The 21,669-nt window shown below is 39.6% G+C and overlaps 1 protein-coding gene across 1 annotated transcript; it reads right to left on the bottom strand.

The window, feature by feature from the left end:
* Positions 1 to 1,568: 1,568 nt before the first annotated feature.
* On the bottom strand, positions 1,569 to 7,366 carry LOC131241146 (protein CUP-SHAPED COTYLEDON 2-like). The gene is made up of 3 exons (XM_058239839.1): positions 6,385 to 7,366; positions 6,016 to 6,299; positions 1,569 to 2,312 (listed from the first exon to the last, which is right to left on the bottom strand). Exons 1-3 carry the CDS (start codon positions 6,563 to 6,565, stop codon positions 1,746 to 1,748), a joined length of 1,032 nt encoding a protein of 343 aa, XP_058095822.1. The 5' UTR covers positions 6,566 to 7,366; the 3' UTR covers positions 1,569 to 1,745.
* Positions 7,367 to 21,669: the final 14,303 nt, after the last annotated feature.

The raw sequence follows: 21,669 nt of genomic DNA, 5'->3' as shown, positions 1-21,669 counted from the left end.
GCTCACTGGAGAGCCCTCCGCTCTCGTTCCTCTGAGGAAGCTCTTTGCCCTCATTCCTCGCATTAGGTTGCTCAGTCACTCCGTCTTATACCCACCCCTTTCATTTTAGGGCTACGCGAAGACTCACATCTCTTGATTGCCCAGCTACTTTTATTTTATTATATCCATTGTTATAACCACTACCCCTCAGTCATCAAGGGATTATGTGGCAAGGCCTCACGTACCTTTATGATTGGACTACTCAAGAGTAGTAAAAAACAGTGACTAGTCAGAGACCAGTAAAAAAAACATGAATGCACTCGAGCTTTCTATGTAGGAGAAGCCCTACGCTGGCCTTATAATGACCAGAGAAAAGTTACACTAGGCTCAGGATAATTTATAGTGAGTGGGTTGCGTATCCTTATTCCATCTCCAGTGTAAGGTTTGGGTGGTCCATCAGGTGGGTCAGACCTTATTCGTTTACACTAAAACTAGGCATAATTCATTTGTATCTACTAATCACAAAATGACTTTCTTCTTTGAGTTGGAACTCGGATACTGTGAAAAGTTTTAAGAGTAAAACTGGCACGTTTTATAAACACCGTTGAGCCCCACCAAATCTGAAAGGTTTGATAGACGCTCCTTCCCATTCCCATTGTTCCCTGCGGTCACTTGAGTTCGCTATCAGCTTTGATTTTTGGGGCAAAGGCCAAAATGGCGTCCAAGGTGGATGTCATGCACACGTCACGGTGGCCCACCATAGCTATCCTTTAGTATCCCTTCCAAAAGGGAGTGACTCTCTCCAAACCCATACAACGTTGTATGAAAACTTCTACGATCAAGGTTTTGTTTTCTAACCCACGTGTCACTTATGTACATAACACCCGACACGTGCAAATGGTGGGGCTCATAAAAAAGGCCAACCTGGGGGGAAATTCAGGACGGTCCATTTGTCGCCCACCCAGTAAGTAGTTTGTTTCTACTAATCTCCGTGCTATGCTTTACCGTTTCGACGGCTAGGATTAGTAGAATGTCCCGCCCATTTTGCCGGACGCGGATTGCGTCCTACCCCCACTCGTCCATCCCTTCTCTCAGATCATTGACGGGCCCACAGTGATGTATCTGTTTATCCACGCCGTCCATCCCTTCTCTCAGATCATTCCAAGGTATGAACACAAAAATGAAACAGATACAACGATCAAGTGGACCGCACCACAGATGACTCTTGCATTTAATGCAATCCAAGCATATTATTTTGGTGTGGTCCACTTGAGTGTTGGATCTGCATCATTTTTATAAGCATGCCTTAAAATGATATGATATAAGGGAAGGACGGCGTGGATAAACAGATACATTACGGTGGGACCGCCCGCAGAACTGCCCGTCCCTAGCCGGGGGTAGGACGCAATCCGCATCCTCGCACCATTTTGGCAAGAATGCCTACAAGGGACGGTGGATCTGATGGACCACCGCTCTCAATCCATACCATCCACTTTTCAACGGACGGCTAACGATGGTGCTATATCTATCACGTGAGCCATCATGTAGGTTGGATGAACAGGAATGACGACCCTGCCGCATGTTAGAAGTCAACGAAAATACAAGCATTAAACTGGTAAATAGTTAGAAGCATAGGGTTCTTTTCGGCACATACACCAAAGCTGAGAAGAGTAATAATATCAGTTTTTCGAAGAGAGGGATATCTGCGAGCTATGTTTCTTCAGTGATCCCACAGGCTTCGGTAGTCCACCGCGAGTTACCTTTCTTCAGTACGTCCACAGGCAGTCCAACTCGGTGCTCCCCACCTGCACCTGCTGCCTGCTCCTCTCCACCTTCTGCTCCGATGACTCCGGCCAGTTCCCAGCCAAACTGCAGCCACCCACGATCTCATTCCGTTCCCCTGACACCATCGCCTGGGGCGGCATCTGCGGCGCCACAGACGAGAAAAAGAATGGCAGCTGTAGATTCTCCTGCAGCGACCGCAGGCTCGGGAACACCGGCCCACTTCCAGCCCTCCCAAGGCGGGCGATCGGATCAGTGATGATCGACGGTGGGACGAACGGCTGGTGTTCGAAGCCCGCAGGGGCAGCGACGGTGGTGGAGAAGCAGGGTACGTGCTCCCTCGCGCTCTCGCTCTCGTAGGAGCAGCTGTCTCTGTCGGTGGCGGCTGCTGCCGCCGCCGGCCCATATGGAGAGGAATCGAGCAGCTGGGGAAGGGACGACGATGATGGAGATCCAACGTCGGAGTAGGTCCCAGCACTGAAGAGGCGGGCCGCCTTCTTCCCACTTCCGGTGCCGGTCTTCTGGAAGACCCTCGAGACAACCCACTCATCCTACGTGCATGGAATGGAGTTGGCATAAAAATAACTGAATATACTAACTATCTTCAGGCAAGAGAGGAAACGACCAAAATGCCCTTCTCTTGCGTGTGCATGTTAAAACCGGAAGCGGACTGCGTGGTAGCGAGTAACTCATTTCGCTTAGCGTACTCTGAGTAAACTCTATTAGGTCCACCATGATTTAATTTATTTTATCTGCTCCCGTCCATACATTTTATCTGATAATTTCAGTGTTTGAGCCCAAAAATGAAGCATATACAATATTCGAATGGACCACACCATAGGAAACAGTTGAATTGTAACGTCTACTGTTGAAAAATTCTTGCTGGCCACAGAAGTTTTGGATCAAACTTATATATGTGTTTTCCCTTCATCCATGTCTTCGTGATCTTATGAAGAGGAAATCATTATCCCCACTGTTTCCTGTGGTATGATCCAGTTGATCTTTGGATATGCTTCATTTTTGGGTTCAACCCCTTGAAATTAGATGGAAAAACGGATGGACGGCGTGGATAGACCACATACATTCAAGGTGGGCCCAACTGAGATTACTCAGTACGCAAAACGGTTTCCTTAAAACCCTTCCTAGTATTTTTGCCTTTTTCCAAGAGAAAAAACTTAGATAGTCTGGCTTTGACGGATGATAAACAGGCACTTAGAAATTACTGATTTGGTTATCTAACGGATTGGTGGACATATTTATGTATGCCACGTGAATCATCCAACTTGAGTTAATGTATGCCACGTGTACAAATTCTAAGTGCTTGCGTACCAAGCATGTGTATATATAAACAATTGAGCTCGTTAGTATGATAGGCAACCGTTCGAAATAACCAAAATGCCACTTTGCATGGAGTTAATTTTAGTAGGAAAACATTAGCACTCGTAGATGGTTTCTTTTTATGTTTTTTTTTAATTGAACGGTGAAAAACTTACATTGTCAACGTATTTTTCAGGTAACAAAATAAGGTTTTATATAAAAATATCTCTAGTTTTCGTATAAAAGTAGCTGAAAAAGTCAGGAGTATTTTCTTCTTTATTGAGTCGTAGGGATAGAGATTAGTTTAGCAAGCTAGGTTCCGTTCGGGTAAAACTAAAAACGGATGAGGATGGAAGGTCAAATCTACAGTAAAAAAATTCCTCTTTGCCACGGACGGAAAACCAGCTACTCGCGTTAAATTTTTTGACGAAATCTTGGATTCGGAAAGGAAACGGCTAAGCAAATGTATTGATACTCGGGTGGAGTGTGATAGACAATACTCACGCAGTGAGAACTTATACACGTGGCACACGCAACTAATTCAAATTGAAATGGCCAGATCATTGTGTCATAGTTAGATGCATCGTAAATAAGTAAAATATTTATTTGGGTATATATACAACTATGGGATTGGTGGTCATTCATTGGACGGCTGAGGTGAAGAATGTCGGAGGATCATATTTTAGAAAACAAGTGTCGACAAATCAGAGTTTAGGTTGTTCAATCATTCTGATTTGGGGTTGTTTTAGGTAGTTTAATTTGTGCAAGTTTATCGCATTTGTACAATTTCGGTATGCCTGCGTATCAAGCATCTTAAGATACCAGAGCATCGAATTAGTCACCAGCGACGAAAATACCCTCCTCTGGTTAGTTGGGTATGATCTCAGCAGACTCAGCGCAGTTAGAATTAAATGAAGTATCCACCTCATTGCAGATGTTTAAATTTTAATGATCTGTTTAATGATCTGGTGCAACTCCGCACACCTGTAGAACCGTAGACACGCACAAACCGGCACACGCGCGAATGTCAACGTGTGTGAGAGAGGGGATCTTTTCATAAGCTGGGAAATAATGCCTATATCTTCTGACCAAACGAAATCAGAAAATTTCAATCTTCCGGTGGGCCACAACGTAAAAGGCAAATAATTCTTTTTCTAGCCATCCGTTTGCTTTGATAAGCTGTGGCCCACCTTAGGAGTGAAACCGCCTCATTTTATGAGCCAAATCTCCAAATATCGTCGATCTTGCAGCACGTGGATGTGAAAGGCTCCCACACGCGCGTGGAATTAGCTAGCATCTGGACACCATTTATGTCCAAAATACCCCTGGCGAGGAAGAGATGGTAAGCAACTGTTACGGTGTGTTGACCAAAACACCCTCTCGCACGTGTCAAGCAAGTATAAAACGGTTTGTGGGACACGTCGCGGGCCTGAGTTGGAACAATGTATAGAACGCGGAGATGACAGCCTGGACCGCCCATGGGCTTATTTAAGCCGGTTTGAATGGGGAAGGTGGGCTAGCAGGTGGGTGCAGGCATTGGCAAGCCAAGTCTAGGTCCGGGTTGGCCCATTTGAAACCAGCATGCTTTTGTAGACGTAGAACAGCCATCCAACGATCTAATACAGGACTAAGGACCTCATGTTTCAGTTGTAACAAGGACTTGTTTTGAGAGAGAAAGAGAGAGAGAATTAAGTATTTCTAGTGGATTTGTTTCTCTTACGGGAGAGAAAAGAGTTAAAAGTCGCTATAGTTAGAATTGCTTCTTTCATGAGAGAACAGAATTGAAGTCTACAAGTTGGATTTGCTTAGCCGGAGGGAGGCTGAGTGTCTACTGGACTGTGCTCTGGGCCCTACCATGATGAACGTGCTTTATCCACGCTGTCCACCCACTTTTCCAGATGATTTTAGGGCGTAAATTCAAAATTGAGGTAGATCCAAATCTCACGTGGACTCACAGGAAATAGAAAAATAGATGGACGGTGTGGATTAGACACGTACATCATTATAGGACCATGCAGCACTGTCCAGTGGCCACCACGCTACTAGCAGCGTCAGTAGCCCATCCGCGTCGGAGACGGAGGGTGAGAGAAGTTGTACTTGTTAGATTTGCTTCTCTTGATGAAAGAGAGAGGTACAGAAGAGTGGAGAGAGCCTCAAGCCCTGATATTAATTGAAGTTGTAATGAGTCAGATTTGCTTCTTGAATGAGAGAGATCACAGCCTCTCACATCAGATCAGATGCTTCCTCCCATCGAAGGTGAGAGAGGGTGCAGTCATTTAAGAAGCACCCAGTTGTAATGAGGGAAAGCACGCAGACTGCGGAAGCCGATTAGCTACTGACAGGTTGAGTAGCGAGACTCGCTATTGAAGTGACGTCACCATATTCTGTAGGCCCCACCATGTTGTATGTTTTGTATCCACGCCGTCCATCCACTTGGAGAGGTCATTTTAGCGTAAGATCCAAAGAATGAGTTAAATCCAAATCTCCAGTGGACCCCACCCCAGAAAACAGTGGGGAGAGTGATGCCCACCATTAAGAACTTCTGAAGGCCACAAAAGTTTCCGATCAAGCTTATATTTGTTCTTTCCCTTGACTAAAACATCATGGTCGGTCTTAGGAAGGTTTCAACGGTGCGCATCACTCTCCCCACTGTTTTCTGTGGTGGGGACCACTAAAGCTCTGGAACTTCCTCATTCTTTGGCTCCTTCCCTAAAATGATATCTCCAAATAGATGGACGGTGTGGATACAACACATACATCATAGTGGGGCCCACAGAACTTCTCATCTAGAGGAAATGTGGTCATGACAAAGCCATCCTTGGCTGCTTTCAATAACCGCCCAAATGACCAAATTACCCCTGTGATTGTGTAACAACTATCACTTTCCCCAAAACAGTTGGGTTATCAGATAAGAAGAAAAAGAAGGCAATCTCTTACCTTGGATGATCTAGAGAGATAGTGATATGAGAATTTCCCTTCTAGGCGATATTCATGCATGACCCAATTACTCTTTTCTCCTTTTGGAGCTCTCCCTTTGTAGAAAACCAGAGTCTTCTTCATCCCCACAAGCGATCCTGTCCTTGAGCTATAAATCTCTCTATCTTTTCCAGTAGCTTTCCAGTACCCAGCTTCCGTCGCTCTGTTCGTTCGAAGCCCGGTTGGATACTTCCTATCCCGGAGGCTAAAGAAATACCATTCCTTTTCTCCCATCTTTGCTTTCTCTGCAAATTTCCACTGCATGGGTTAGAAAATAGAATGTAAAGCTATCAATAACATGAGGTGGAGATGATAATGAAGAAATGGTACTTGGAAGTTCCCATGGCTCGCATTTGTTCAGGTCTACTTCTGCAATCGCTCGGCCCGTGAAGCTGCTGTCGATGACCTTCTTAATGAGATAGTATGTTATAAGCTCTTCATCAGTGGGATGGAATCGGTAACCGGGTGGAAGCTGCGCTTCCGCAACATTGACGTTGTTGAAGATTTCCATGGAAAACCAAATACACACAAGTAAAAAAGAGCTGAATTTGAAGAGAAGAGAAGCAGGGGGAGGATTTGAAGTTCTCTATCAAACCCAAGTGAAGGCAAGAAAGGATTTTTAAGCTTTTAAAATGCAACAGACATAGAAGAAGAGAGGGTATTTGAGTTTCAAACCGAACACAGATGGGGAAAAGGAGAGCAAGTCAACGAAAGAGCAGATGATTTTGGCTTGTTTTAGATTTCTCCATAAATGCAGAAAACGGGGAAACAGATGAAATAAAAAAAGAGAAGGAGATGATTTTTTATTATCTAATTTTGAATTTTCATCATGACACAATGCAGAAAAAAGGAGGTAGTAAAAAAAGAGCTGAAATCATAGAGAGGAAAACCACAGAAGAAGACAGATTGTTGAAGTTCCATCAAAACCCAAATGGAAAACAGGACAAACAACAGAAACCAAGTAGAAAAAACAGACGATACTGAGAACTTCCAAACAAAACCCAAATACAAGAACAGAGCAAAAACACCAAAAAGACAAAAAAAGAATGAAGAAGAAGATTTCAAATTCCCATCAAAAACCCAAATGGAAGAATAGGACAGACAAAAGAACGCAAACGAAAAACAGGAGATTTCAACCCAACACTACAGAAAAGATAGCTGGGGAAAACAGGACAGACAACAGAACGCAAACGAAAAACAGGAGATTTCAACCCAGCAATAAAGAAAAGATAGCAGGGAAAAACAGGACAGACAACAGAACGCAAACGAAAAACAGGAGATTTCAACCCAACACTATAGAAAACGAGAGAGAAAGAGAGAGGTTTATCTCAGCTTCCAACGGATTTGAAGGGGTGAAAGCATAGTTATATAGTTTTACCGGGATTTGAAGAATCGGATGGCAGGAAGGGTGAAATAACAGGGAAAAATTGAAGTAGTCCGCGGACTAGGAAAGTGAATTTGTAGTCCTCTAGCTGGGCCCCGAGTATTAGCGTAATACCCACTTCACGAACCAGGTCTCACCGTGGATCGACCTTGGAAGGTCCTCTTCTTCGTTAAAAATAATCAGAGCCATCCAGAAAAATGAACTTGAATGTAAATCGTTGAGCAATACTTTGTTTTAGCTAAGGGTTATTTGTTCAAATCATAATCTTCTTATAGCGTATCGCTTGTGGGTCCTACCTATTGAACGGTTCCGATCACTCAAATGCTTGGCCTGACGTCCGAAAAATAAAAAATAAAATCCTGTTAAATAGTCCGCGGACTACAATACCGGACCTCGAAATAACAAGGCATGACGCTGTAAAAAAAAACACCAAGAGAAATCTGCAGTAATCGCTGCAGCAAGCAAAGCCAGATGGAAAGAAAGGTCCTTTCTCCTCGAGAAATGACCAGGTACAGCGGCTGTAACGTAAGTCATGATACAACCATTTTTTCCACCAAGTTACAGCCTCTGTAAAATATCCACCCGTACAAAAGGTGGGCCACAGGATGATGATTATCTCATGTTAGAAACAGGCTAATCTATACTTACAAAGTAACACAACTTCAACATCAATGAACGGCCGATGCTGTGTCGTATGTTTTGGTGTGACCCATCCAATGGATGGATCGGCCTGAATTTCCTTTTAAATGATTAAAATTCTGTCCAAAACATTTTGAACGGGTAGGATATTGTACAAATTAACAAGTTGGTGGGAAAGAATGGATGTATGGTAACTCATGATACAGCGGCTGTAACTGATGTTTCAGCGGGTTCTGTCACTCTCAGCCGTTGGATGGATGGGCAGGAGCCAAGGAAAGGTGGGTTGTGTGTGGGGATAGAGAAAGCGAGCGTGCGTGCGCAGGGTATAAGGGTTGTCAGGAAGCGTAGGGGAACAGAAGGTAGTTTTAAGAGGGATGGGATTTTGATCTTACGATTCTCAAAAAGCTGCTTCAAATCTCATCCGTCAGTGGTAGTACAGTCTTAAATGATCATGCGACAGAGACAAGGTAATTCCACGCCACCGTCCTACCTCAATTCTCTCATCCATCTTGTCGGTGGACCATCTAAATCATGGATCTCATTTTGAAACAGAGAATAGCCCCATGAGATCGTATTGTTCGGATGATCTTAACCCTCCATTTGCGGCTCACCATTTGGACGGTCAAGGTTGATCCTTTCAATGTGATTTTCTGTCTATGCACCATCCGCCATGGTCCCAGCCATCTCGACGGATGGACTGTTGTAACTGCATGTCAAAGTTACAGGTGGGAATCATCAAATACGTTCAAACGTATGGAGCTCCGTGGGGCCCACTCGTAATGTATGCGTTCCATCCAATCGGTCATGCCCTGTCTTAATCCTTGATTTCAAAATCCAATCTTACAGATATACCTCAGGTGGGCCACATTAAAGGAAATACTGGGGAGTAAACTCTCGGCGTAGGAACTTCCACGTGGGACATATGGGTCCACCTTGTTGTGTATATGCCATCCAATTCATTTATTAGCCTCTACCTAAACTCAAGCAATTCCTAAACTTACGTGTAGGCACATCAGTCACAAAAAGCAAATGTGTTGGTTTCAGGCTTAATTGTTCACTACCCGAAGTGTTCATCAGCCTTACTCGTACTGCCATATTTACAGTTTGCATACCATATGCGAATCAAGTGGGCCGTAGCTCAAATGTGCTTTGTTAGCTACCGTTAATTTTATATAATTTATTTTTAATTAAATAATTAATTAAAATACTTTAAACAGTAACACGCAATCCTATCAAATTCTACATTACTCTTATAATTCAATTTCCCTCCATCCTTATGTTATTGGATATACTTGGATACCATATTGTTATTAGAAATGCCAAATTCAATTAATATTACATCAAACAATTTCGAACAAGGATGAGGGTTAGGTTCTACCCTTGTCCCAAGCACGACCACAAGAGAGGGCTTTGGGGGCCACAATAATATATTAGTTATATTCACATTGACCATTTATTTTTTCACATCATTTTGGTTATAAGATAATAAAAAGATAGACAAATTCAAGGTTCAAGTGGACAACAAAAGGAAAGGTTGAATATCCTACCATTCGAAACTTTTCATGGACCACAAAAATTTTGAATCAAGCATATGTTTATGATGTTCCTTCATCTACACGTGTGTAATCTAATTAGTAAGTTTAATTACTAATAAACATTACAATGGACCCAATGAAGTTTTTAATGGTAGGTGTGTAATGAACCACTTGAGAATTAAATTTATCTCATTTTTGGTTCATGTCTTAAAATGAGCCGTAATGTATTCAGAAGAGATGTATAAAATCCATACATCACAGTGGGCCCCTTAAAGCCCTTGCCTATGCCGAAATCTAGGAGTAGTACTCAATCTCAATCCTTGCAAGCATGCTTTGTGTCAACGTCACTTGCTTTTCACCATCTAATCAAATCCTGTCACGTTAAGAGTAGAGGAAGCTTGGTTAGCGCGTTCCATCGAAGCCTCCTGAGCCAGTGTAGGTGGCAGTGGTACAGTACACTTAGGCTATGTTTTTGCAGCGTGGGATTATACGTGCCATTTATCTCAAATCAGAACCGTCCAAATAATGCGTCTCACAGATCAAACGATCCTTAATGGAAATTTGTTTGGACAGCTTTAGTTAGATGTCCACCAATCTACAAGTTACTATCTTTCTATAATCCACCCACCGATAGGTCCACTCTAATGATTGGCACGTAGGCATTTCGAAACTGAACACATGGCATAACACTACGTGAAAAATGGAAAAAAATGACGGATTTAGAGATGGTTCTAGAGCGTCTCTAAAATTGCTTGGTTTAAAGACGCTTTAAAGATGACCGTAAACTGTCTCTAAATTTTTAGACGGCCCTTGACCGTCCTTATTATTGTCTTAAAAATTTGAACGTTGACAAATCATTTAAAACGGTTAAAAACCGTCGTTAACTGCAGATAAAAGACGGCCATTGACTGTCGGGAATAAGAGAGTCCCTGACCGTCTTATATGGCAGAATTTGAGACGGTCAAAGACGGTCCTTATTAGAGACGGTCATTGACTGTCTCTTACGAGTACTTTAAGACTGTCAAGGACCATCTCAATTAGGGACGGTCGTTGGCCGTCTTTTCCTGCAAGTTGGAAGAGAGACTGTATTAGGGACGGTCCTTAGCAGTCTCTATTTGAGACTGTCAATGACCGTCTCTATTAGAGACGGTCCTTAGCCGTCTTGTTATGATTATTTGACACTGTTAATGACCGTCTGCATTAGAGACGGTCCTAAACCGTCTCTAATGATCAAGTCAACCATTAAGAATATAAGAAATTATGAATTTCCAAAAAAAAAAAAAAAGTTAAAAAACATAGAAAAATGACTAACAATGTTTAAGAAAAAAATTTAGATTTTGAAAAAAAAATATAATTTTATAAAAATCTAGATTTTGAAATAAAAATTAAAAACTTTTAATAATGTTGATAATTTTGAAAAAAAAAAAAATTTAAAAAATTAAACAAAATTGTAAAAAAATTGTCAAATTGCAAAAAAATATATATTTTAAAAAATAAAATTAGATTTTGTATTTTGAAAAGAAAAATTAAAAAGTTGTATAACAAAAGTGATATTTTAAAAATGATATTTTGAAGAAGAAAATTTAAAAAATTAAGCAAAATTGTAAAAAAAATTGTCCAATTGCAAAAAAATATATATTTTAAAAAATAAAACTAGATTTTGTATTTTGAAAAGAAAAATTAAAAAGTTGTATAACAAAAGTGACATTTAAAAAATGATATTTTGAAAAAGAAAATTTTAAAAATTAAATAAAATTGTGAAAAAATTGACAAATTGTTAAAAAATATATATTTTAAAAAAGAAACCTAGATTTTGTATTTTGAAAAGAAAAATTAAAAAGTTATATAACAAAAATGATATTTAAAAAATGATATTTTGAAAAAGAAAATTTAAAAAATTAAACAAAATTGTGAAAAAATTTACAAATTGTAAAAAAATATATATTTTGAAAAAGAAAAGTAGATTTTGTATTTTGACAAGAAAAATTAAAAAGTTATATAACAAAAGTGATATTTTGAAAAAGAAAATTTTAAAAATTAAACAAAATTGTGAAAAAATTGACAAATTGTAATATATATATATATATATATATATATATATATATATATATATATATATATATATATCTATATATATATATATATATATAAGAAAACTAGATTTTGTATTTTGAAAAGAAAAATTAAAAAGTTATATAACAAGATTTCAATAAAAAAATGATATTTTGAAAAAGAAAATTTTAAAAATTAAATGAAATTGTGAAAAAATTGACAAATTGTATATATATATATATATATATATATATATATATATATATATATATATATATATATATATATATATTTTAAAAATAAAACTAGATTTTGTATTTTGACAACAAAAATTAAAAAGTTATATAACAAAAGTGAGATTAAAAAATGATATTTTGAAAAAAAAAAAAAGAAATTAAACAAAATTGTGAAAAAATTGAAAAAATGTAAAAAAAATATATTTTTTTAAAAAGAAAACTAGATTTTGTATTTTGACAAGAAAAGTCGAAAAAAAAAAAGGATCTATACCAAATTGAATGGATGTGGCCTACAATACACACTGTGGGATAAAAAACATGTAAACGTGAAAAGAACAAAGAAAAAGAAAAAGAAGAAGAAGAGTGTTAACTCGATGTTAAAAAAAATATATACACGTTTAAGAAAGAGGAGTGCAAATCCAAGTTCCTCAATACCTTGGTAAAAAAGAAAATGGTTGAGATTATCCAATCATTATGATATTAAAATAAGTGTTCTACCCAGCAGAATATATGTGCCCTTCAACCCAAGTGCAGACCAAAGAAGATTGAAGCATATAGATGTTTAAAAAGAATAGTACAAGTCAATGTTCCTCATGATAGTAAAAAAGAAAATGGTCCAAATTAATCCAACGGCAATTTCAGACAGTTAAGATCATCCAATCAGTGTGACCTTTGGAGATGGTACAGGTATGCCAGGTGTTGCCAACATTAAGAATTGGTACCAAATGCATACATTAGTATAGGCCATTCTCATGTTATCATTTTTCGGCTATTAACTCATCTCCAAAGCAATGAGATGTAAACTTGCACAGCTTAGATATAGTTTAAGCTGCTTATTAATTAAAAAGGAACTGTAATATAGTTAATTAAGCCAAATGGAATCTCAAAAAAAGAAAAAAAAAAAAAAAAAGGAGGACCAACATCCATCCAATCGTACCAAGTCCACCAATCAAGTGGTAGAGATTATTCCATGAAAGGCATTCACAGCTCTCCACCCATCCACAGTCGGCCCCCACATATTAGCTCCAAGGACTCTAAAATAGTAAAACATAACACATAAGTCTCACTAGAAACCCTAGAACTTGCAGAAACACAAGACATTGACACAGACAGAATTTTTTTTCAAATGGAATCAAATTAATATCAGAGGTTAGTTTCCAAACACCACTAGTAGAATCGAACAATCTTTAACAAGAAAACAAAATCAAACCCTACAACCCCTGGAATTCAACATACAGCCTCATCAAAACAACAAAATTCAAAGGTGAAAAAATCATTATAAGAGCGATTTCATGACCCACCTGAGATTATTGAGTTCTTATGATTTGAAATCACATCCTAAATATATGATGGAAAAATATATGGACGATGTCGATATACATAAAATATATCAAGGTGGGCCATACACGGTTAGAGTAACACCCATGAAGGAGTTATCTAAATAGTGAAATGGTGCTATAAGGTCACCTCTTGGGAACTTCCCATGAGGTTAATCTGTGTGCGCCCCACCATGATGTATGTAGAACATCAACACCATGCATTTGATGTGTCCCATTTAAGTCCAAAAATAGTCGTATACAAAACTCAGGTGAGCCATAGCATCTAAAACTATTTGAAGACATCCCTAAAACATATAAAAGCATTCAATTGGTGGGGCCCACATGAGTTTTGGATGTGTGTGAAACTTGGGTTGACTCCTCATCCAAGTGGGACACGTGTATAATGAATGGGCTGGATCTATGAACCACATCTAGGTGGGCCCAATAAATGATTATGAATGTTTTAATGGGAGGGTAACCCTCTCAACTATAGTATGTGGTGTGGCCCACCCAAGTCATGGATTGACTTTATTTTTAAGGTCGTGGCCACCATGGAATGGTGCATCTGACTGACAGGGCAAATCCAAAGTTCAAGTGGACCCACCATAGAAAAGAGTGGGATAGTGACACCCACTATTGAAACCTTCTTAGGGCCCACCGCGGTGTTTATTTGAGATCCAACCTGTTTATAAGTTAATACAGACATGGATGCAGTTGAAAATTGGTCTAACCCCTCATCCAAGTGGGACACATAATGAGTGGGTTGGATATGTGAATCACATTTAGGCAGGCCCAATATATGATTATGAATGTTATAAGGAAACCCCTCCATTATATTATGTGGTGTGGCCTACATTTAGACTGATGTTTGTGTTTTCCCTTCATTCATATTTTTTTTTGATATTATGAACATGTTGGATGACAAATAAACATTACTGTGGGCCCAAGGAAGGTATCAACGGTGGAAGTCATTATTCCACACCGTTTTGTGTGGCATGGTCCACTTGAATTATGGATTTACCGAAAATTTGGGATCAACCCACACCATTCATCTATTTTTCGATATCATTTTATAGAATTATCCAAAAAATGAATCATATCCAAAGATTAAATGGACCACACCACAAATAAGGGGAACGAATTGGCTCCTCCCCTACATCATCCAATGGCTTGTGGTTGGTGCTGTGTGGACCCAACCATGATGTATTTTTACAAATACATGGATGAAGGGAAAAACTAAAATATCAACTTGATCCAAAACTTTAGTGGCCTCCCAAAAATTTTCAATGGTAGACGTTTAGTTTATATTATTTCCTATAATGTGGTCCACTTCAGATTTTTATAAGCCTCAATTTTGAGCTTATGTAACAAAATTATATGTTCAAATGGATGGATGGAGTGGATAAAATGAATAAATCATGGTGGGCCTCACAGGATTTACTTAGTACGCTTGGGAACAGATTGGCTGTTCGCCCAACACCTACCAATGGCTGGTGGTCGGTGCTCTGTGGCCCCACCATGATGTATGTGTTTCATCCATGCCGTCCATATATTTTTTCCGATAATTTTACATTATGAGACCAAGAATGAGATATATCCAAATCTCAAGTGGACCACATTACAGGAAACAATGTTGAATGAGCGTCGACCATTAAAAACATTTTGGTAGCCATAAAAGTTTTGGATCAAGCTGATTTTTGTTTTTTTCTCTTCATCTGATCTTGTATGACCAAATCAATAGATTGGATGTCAAATAAACAGTACAGTGGGCCTTTGGAGGAATTTAATGGTGGATATCCAATCACTATTGTTCTCATGTGGTGTAAACCACCTGAGATTTATATCCCTCTAATTTTTGGCATAAACCTCTAAAATGATCTTTAAAAATGGATGAACGAAATGGATGAAACACATACATCATGGTAGGGCCCACAGAGCACCGACCAGCAGCCAGCCCAAACTTGGGCGCGCGCTCAAAACAGACCGCGCGCGCCCATCTTTCAGTCGGCACCACCTTCCCTCCCTCTCTCTCTCTCTCTCTCTCTCTCTCTCTCTCTCTCTCTCTCACCCCTGCTGTCCCTCGCCGCCCTCTCTCTCTCTCTCTCTCTCTCTCTCTCTCTCTCTCGCGGCGCATCCTCTCTCTCTCTCTCTCTCTCTCTCTCTCTCTCTCTCTCTCTCGGTCCTCTCTTCACCGCGTCGTCTCTCTGTTTCTGTCTCTCTCGGTGCTCACGCTCACGCATCCACACGAGGTATCTCTCTCTCTCTCTCTCTCAATCTCAATACCGATTGAAACGATTTGGGGATTTGGGGATTTAGGGATTTGGGAATTTCAACTCCCTAATCCAAACCTAAACCCGATCCCGAACCCGAACTCGATTTCCTAAACCTAAACGTTAACCTATAACCTAACATAAACCTAAACCTATTACCTGCACTTATAACCTAAACATAAGCCTAAAACCTAAACCTAAACCTAAAATCGAAATGTATTTTCAAATCCTTGAACCTAAACCTACACCTAATCCTAATCTCAACTCCCTAACCTAAACTTAAACTTAAACTTGATAACCCAAACCTAAACCCGATCTCGAACTCGGACCCGATTTCCTAAACCTAAACCTTAACCTATTCTTAATTCCCTAAAGCTATAACCTATATACTATAACCTATAACTAAAACCTAAACCTATAACCTAAGCCTAAACCTTAACCTAAACCAAAACCAAAACATATAACCTAAACCTTAACCTATAACCTATAACCTATAACCTAAACTTATAACCTATAACCTAAAACCTAATCCTGAACCTAAACCTAAAACCTAACACCTAAAACCTAAAACCTAAACCTGAACCTATTTTAATGATCAGTTTTATTTTTAAAAAGTGCTCACTTTTTTGGAAGAAGTTTATGCAATTCTTCATAATTCTAAATTATAATGTTTTGTTGGTTTAATATTTTTTTTTCAGGTGAAAGGCACAAAAAGAAAATTGTTGCTGATTTTTTTTCTATTTTTAGTTATGATGTTAAACTTATATGTATTTATGTGTGGATGAATGTAATGTGGATAAGATTGCTTGTGTTTGGATGAATGTAATTTATGTTGGATTTACGTAGTTTGGGTTTAGATGGATGTAGTTTATGTTTGGATGAATGTAGTTTATTTTGGATTTACGTAGTTTAGGTTTAGATGAATGTGAATGTGAATATGATGAAATATATTATATAACAGATGTATATCAGGAAGAATATGATGATGTAATAGGTGTATATTGACCCTTTTATAAGGGACGGTTCATGACAGTCCTTTTGAAGGACGGTTCATGACCGTCCTTTTTAAGGACGGTCTGTGGCCGTCCTTTGAAGGCCCATAAGAGACGGACTATGACAGTCCTTTTTAAGGACAGTCCATGACCATCCTTAAAAAGGGCGGTCTATGGCCGTCATTTAAAGACTCATAAGAGACTGTCCGAGACCGTCCTTTTTTCGTCAATAAAAATGACGGTTTTCGACCGTCCTTTAAGTAATACGACACGTCAAAATTTGACAGCCCTTGCGACGGTCCATGACCGTCCTTTTTTCGTCAATAAAAATGACGGTTTTCGACCGTCCTTTAAATAATACGACACGTCAAAATTTGACGGCCCTTGCGACGGTTCATGACCGTCGTTTTTGGTCATTTGAGACGGTTTTAGACCGTCCTTTTTTTGCAGTTTTGGCGTAGTGTAAATATATTCAAACTAAGCCGTTCGAATTGTTGGCCCACTATAGATAGTTCAATTCCTCGACCATTATCAATTGACAATCGTCGCTTGGATTGGGACATTGCCTATTTCCTAATTCCACCGTCCGTTAAATCCCCAACAATCAGCCTGTTAGGAAATCAAATCAGTGTAACCTTCAGTTTACCATAAAATCTAAATTAGCCCCATAGTTTCGACGGTTTATTTTAATCTAACTGTGGGCCACTGGTGTAATTTCTGAGTGCGTGATTGTCGACTATCTACATGAGCCACATGCCAGTGTGGGAAACAGCTGCAATATCTAAGCCGTCCATCAGGTGGGCCATGACCATTAAGTTCATTGAACTGATACATACCCACAATCATTGCAACATTAACAACGTTCCCAAAGTGTCTAAATGGCATCTGGTGTTTCCAATCAACGATCCAGACAGTCCATTCATTCATATCTCTATGGTCGAGCCATTGTCAAAAAATCCAACTGATCGAAGAATCCTATCCGTCCAATTAATAGCATGAGAAATAAACGAGCCAGATTTAACGGAGAAAAAAGGTCCATTCATCACTTTGGAACATATATGGATTACTTAAAATTCTAAAGAATCACTTTGATTCGATTATGCTATGGGCCACAAAAAATCGACAGTTATAACAAAATGACCCAAATTCAAAGGGTTAAGAGAATCCAATTTACATGACTATTACAGCCTGCCTTACGACCAGTGGCTGTCCGACGTGTCAATTAAAAGCTTTTGGGTCTTTGCTTTTCCGGTTGGCTGAAAACCTTAAGATCGGGGAATTTGTGTATCAATCCGGACCGACCAATTGTGGGGCCTTTGCAAGGATGGGCCAGTTGTAAGAATTGCAGCAAATCGCAGTTTTTAATTATTTGATTTTTGAATGTTTTGTTTTTCTCCTGGATTATTTCTTTGAATTTTTCCTGAGCACCCATAAAAGGATAATTAATGAAGGGTGGACGTGGACTGGGCCACTCCATAAAGCTGGCCCAAGGCGAGGCCCAAGCATGAAATCTTGGCTGGTTTCTGAGCTGGACTAACAAAGAACAGCCTGATTAAATGTTTGAAGTGGGCCATCATAGCATAAAAAGAATAGACGGTTTAAATATATTATTGACAGTTACATTAACCTCACGTGAATAGTTTAAAGATATTTATTAAATTTTAATAATATTTCAATTATTTGAATTATCTATTTGAAGGATATATCATTGAGGGAAGACACTAAAAGAGTTATTAAATTAGATTAATATCAAACCATCGGTCATCTTAATCTTTTCTCTACATGGCCAGTCTACCAAACCAGAGCTCAAGAACTTGGCGGGGCCAGGGCTAGACCTGGCCTGAACTAGCCTGGACATTGCTATTCTGTGGTGGATTGGTTAGTTAGAAAGTTACACTCAATGAAGTTCTCAGGCTGCGGCTCATCTTATACTGGAATGGTTCATATCCATCTCAGGATTAACCATCAGTTCATTTTATGTTCGCGTCCTTTCATTGTCCTGGGCTACAAAAGAGAGAGCTTCGCCAAGCCAACACTGCGTGTACAAAATAACCACCGTACATGCCCGCATATGTGACAGCATGACACCTAAGTAGTAGATCCAATCCATCCATTAGAGGGGCCCACGTGCAGACTCCCTCGCACAACATCAGGTTGATCCACTACCAAGGGGGCCACAGGTTAGGGTTTAAAGCAACAAATGTACGGTTGAAAAATATCAGACAATTTCGCACCAGTCATATACCGTTGTCCGTCCATCCATACTGAAGTTGTGTCCCCCAGTTGCCTCGATCTACCTAATTTTCATATCGGGCGATTATCATGGCATTGCTCACCTTGGAAATTTACAATGACATGCGGGGTCTCTAAAGAGGAGAGGTTGCCTCTCGCTCTTTAGTGAGTTCGTAGAGGCTGTGTAGTGTATGACGGTAGAGTCGGTCTAACTTATACGACTGATTCAGGTTTAATTTGCCATTGTCTATGGTATGACACATTCATGCATGGCCAGCTTCACGTTCCATCTGAATATCTAGGTGGGGTCCACCATGATGTATGTGTCTTATATTCACGCCATCCATCCCGCTCGATCATTCAGCATATGAACCCAAAAATGCAGCAGTTCCAGATCTCAAGCAGATGACACCACAGCGATTGAATACCCCACCATTAAACACTTCTTGAAAGCCACCGGAATGTTAATAATCCATCCAACCTATTGATAAGGCCACGAAGACATAAAAGGACCACAGTATCCAAAGCTTTTTATTTTACCCAAGGAATTTTTAGTCTTTTGTATGGTCCACCTAAGATTTGGATCTATTGTAGTTTTTGACTCATACCTTAAAATGATCTCTCTTGACTGATGAACAAAATCAATACAAGACACATACATCGAAGGTAAGCCCACATCTGAGATCCACCGACTTCGGTGGAATCCGTGTCATGGGTTACAAGATTACCTGCCACAAGTATAGCTATCAGAATTTAGGTAGGCTCTGATGATGTTTGTGAGGAATGTATTTATTTGTCAGGTTTTTCAACACATGTTAAGACATAAGCACAAAAATAAAACATATCTAAAACTCAATTTGGTTTCTCGATCATGAAAGGTGGATAAAGAAATGCCTACAGTTGAAGCCATCTCAAGGTTCAACGTGATTTTCATATGCTATTCTTGCCATCGATGAGGCCATTACTACCTTTGAAATATTAGCCTAATTGCAAACTTCTAAAGCTCATGAATATTTTAATGGTCAGCATTCAATCCTCACTGTTTTCAATTATATAGCCCACTTGAGTTCTGAATCTCATGTCCTAATGTGATTGGGCAAAACGTACGACAGGTCGGATTTTTCACAGACATTAAGTCCCAGTTGGCTTATAACCCTTTCGTAAAGGGATTGGCTGCTACTCCTGCTACCCGCTAATGGTTGGTGTTAAGTACTATGTGAGCCCCACCATGATGTGTGTGCTTCATTCATGAAGTTTATATATCTTTCTAGATCATTTTATAGGTTTATATATTTTTCTTGGTCATTTTATGGTACGAGGCTAAAAATGAGATACATATAAGAAACAGTGCTGAATGGAGGTTGACCATTAAAAACCTTTTTGGGGCCATAAAAATTTTGGATTAAGCTGATCTTTGTTTTTTCCCTTCATCTAAGCTTGTATGATCTAATAAACAGATTGGATGTCAAATAAACAGTACAGTGGGCCTTAGGAAGATTTTAATGGTGGATATCCAATCACTATTGTTTTCTTGTGTTGTGGTCTACCTGAGATTTATATCCCTCTCATTTTTGGAATAAGGCACTAAAATTAACTGTAAAAATGAATGAATGGAATGGATGAAACACATACATCATGGTGGGACCCACAGAGCACCGACCAGCAGCCACCGGGTCGGTGGCAGGGGGAGGAGCCGATCCGTTTCCCCCTTCCTGGCGTCGCCGGCAATCGGCGTCCAGTCGCGTCGAGACGGGTTTGGATGGCACTCACAATCACAGTCGACCCACACAGATACGTTCGTACGTATATGATCATTGCGAGGTAAAAAAGATTGAGATGATTTTAGAGAAATGCACGTCAGATTAGTTAAGTTATCATATCATCTACACCGTAGAAATGATTCGTTCCTGTTTATGCATGCATCCATCCATCCATCAAATCCATCCATCACCATCACGAGGGCCTGATGTCCAGAGATTTTGACGCGTCATGCGCGGATTTTAAGAGAAAGAATCACAGCTACACATCAAATCAATCTGCAATGCCTTGTCGCCGTTTTCACTCTCTTTTTTCCCACCCGTGAAATAGTTTGATACTCTGGCAGATTGGGATGGATGATACTCAGGCACTTAAAAATTATAATAAATTGCAATAGTCGCAGGCAATTAATTCAAACTAACCGTCCAAAATTTGGGCACCAGTTTAGATTTGCCTTGAAAAATTTATTACCATACTCTACTGAAATATTTCTTTGATTTCTGGACATTTATTGGACGGTTGAAAATAAAATTATCCAGTGCTCTTATTTCAAACAACAAGTGTCCACGAGTTAGTATAGTTCTATCGATCAAATATTTATAAATGTAACTTACAGACACGGTGTTCCACGATTCAGCTAATAAATGCCACGTGTACTATTTTTACGTGACTGTGTATCAAGCATATGCAGCCGGAGGATCGAATAACTTCCCATTCCCACCCCGTATCTCCTGGATTTACTGACCCAATTCCTTTACCTGCTGCTAACTTGCTACAGATGCTCGTCGTTTCTGGGACGTGGATTGCATCCTACCTCCGCGCGTCTCCAAGTCGGAACGGGAAGGGGCTCTGAGGGCCCACCATGACGTATAAGTTTTTATCCATACCGTCCATCGGCTTTTTCATTTCGCTTTCCATCATAAGAGAGAAAAATGAGTCAGATTCAAAGTTTAAGTCGACCACACCATAGGAAGTAGCAATGGTATTGACACTTACCGTTGAAACCTTCCTGGGGCCCACCGTGACGGTTAAGAACTATCCAACCTGATCATAAGGTCACATAGATTTGGGAAGATCAGCTCGATCCAAAACTTCTGAAGCTCCCGAGAAGTTTTCAACGGTAGGATTTTAATCATCACTGTGGAGTCCACTTGATCCTTGGATCTGACATCATTTTTGGAATTACGTACTAAAATGA

The sequence above is a fragment of the Magnolia sinica genome, chromosome 3 (assembly GCF_029962835.1).
Source record: "Magnolia sinica isolate HGM2019 chromosome 3, MsV1, whole genome shotgun sequence".
NCBI lineage: Eukaryota > Viridiplantae > Streptophyta > Magnoliopsida > Magnoliales > Magnoliaceae > Magnolia > Magnolia sinica.
This window is presented reverse-complemented; position numbering and strand designations above follow the sequence as displayed.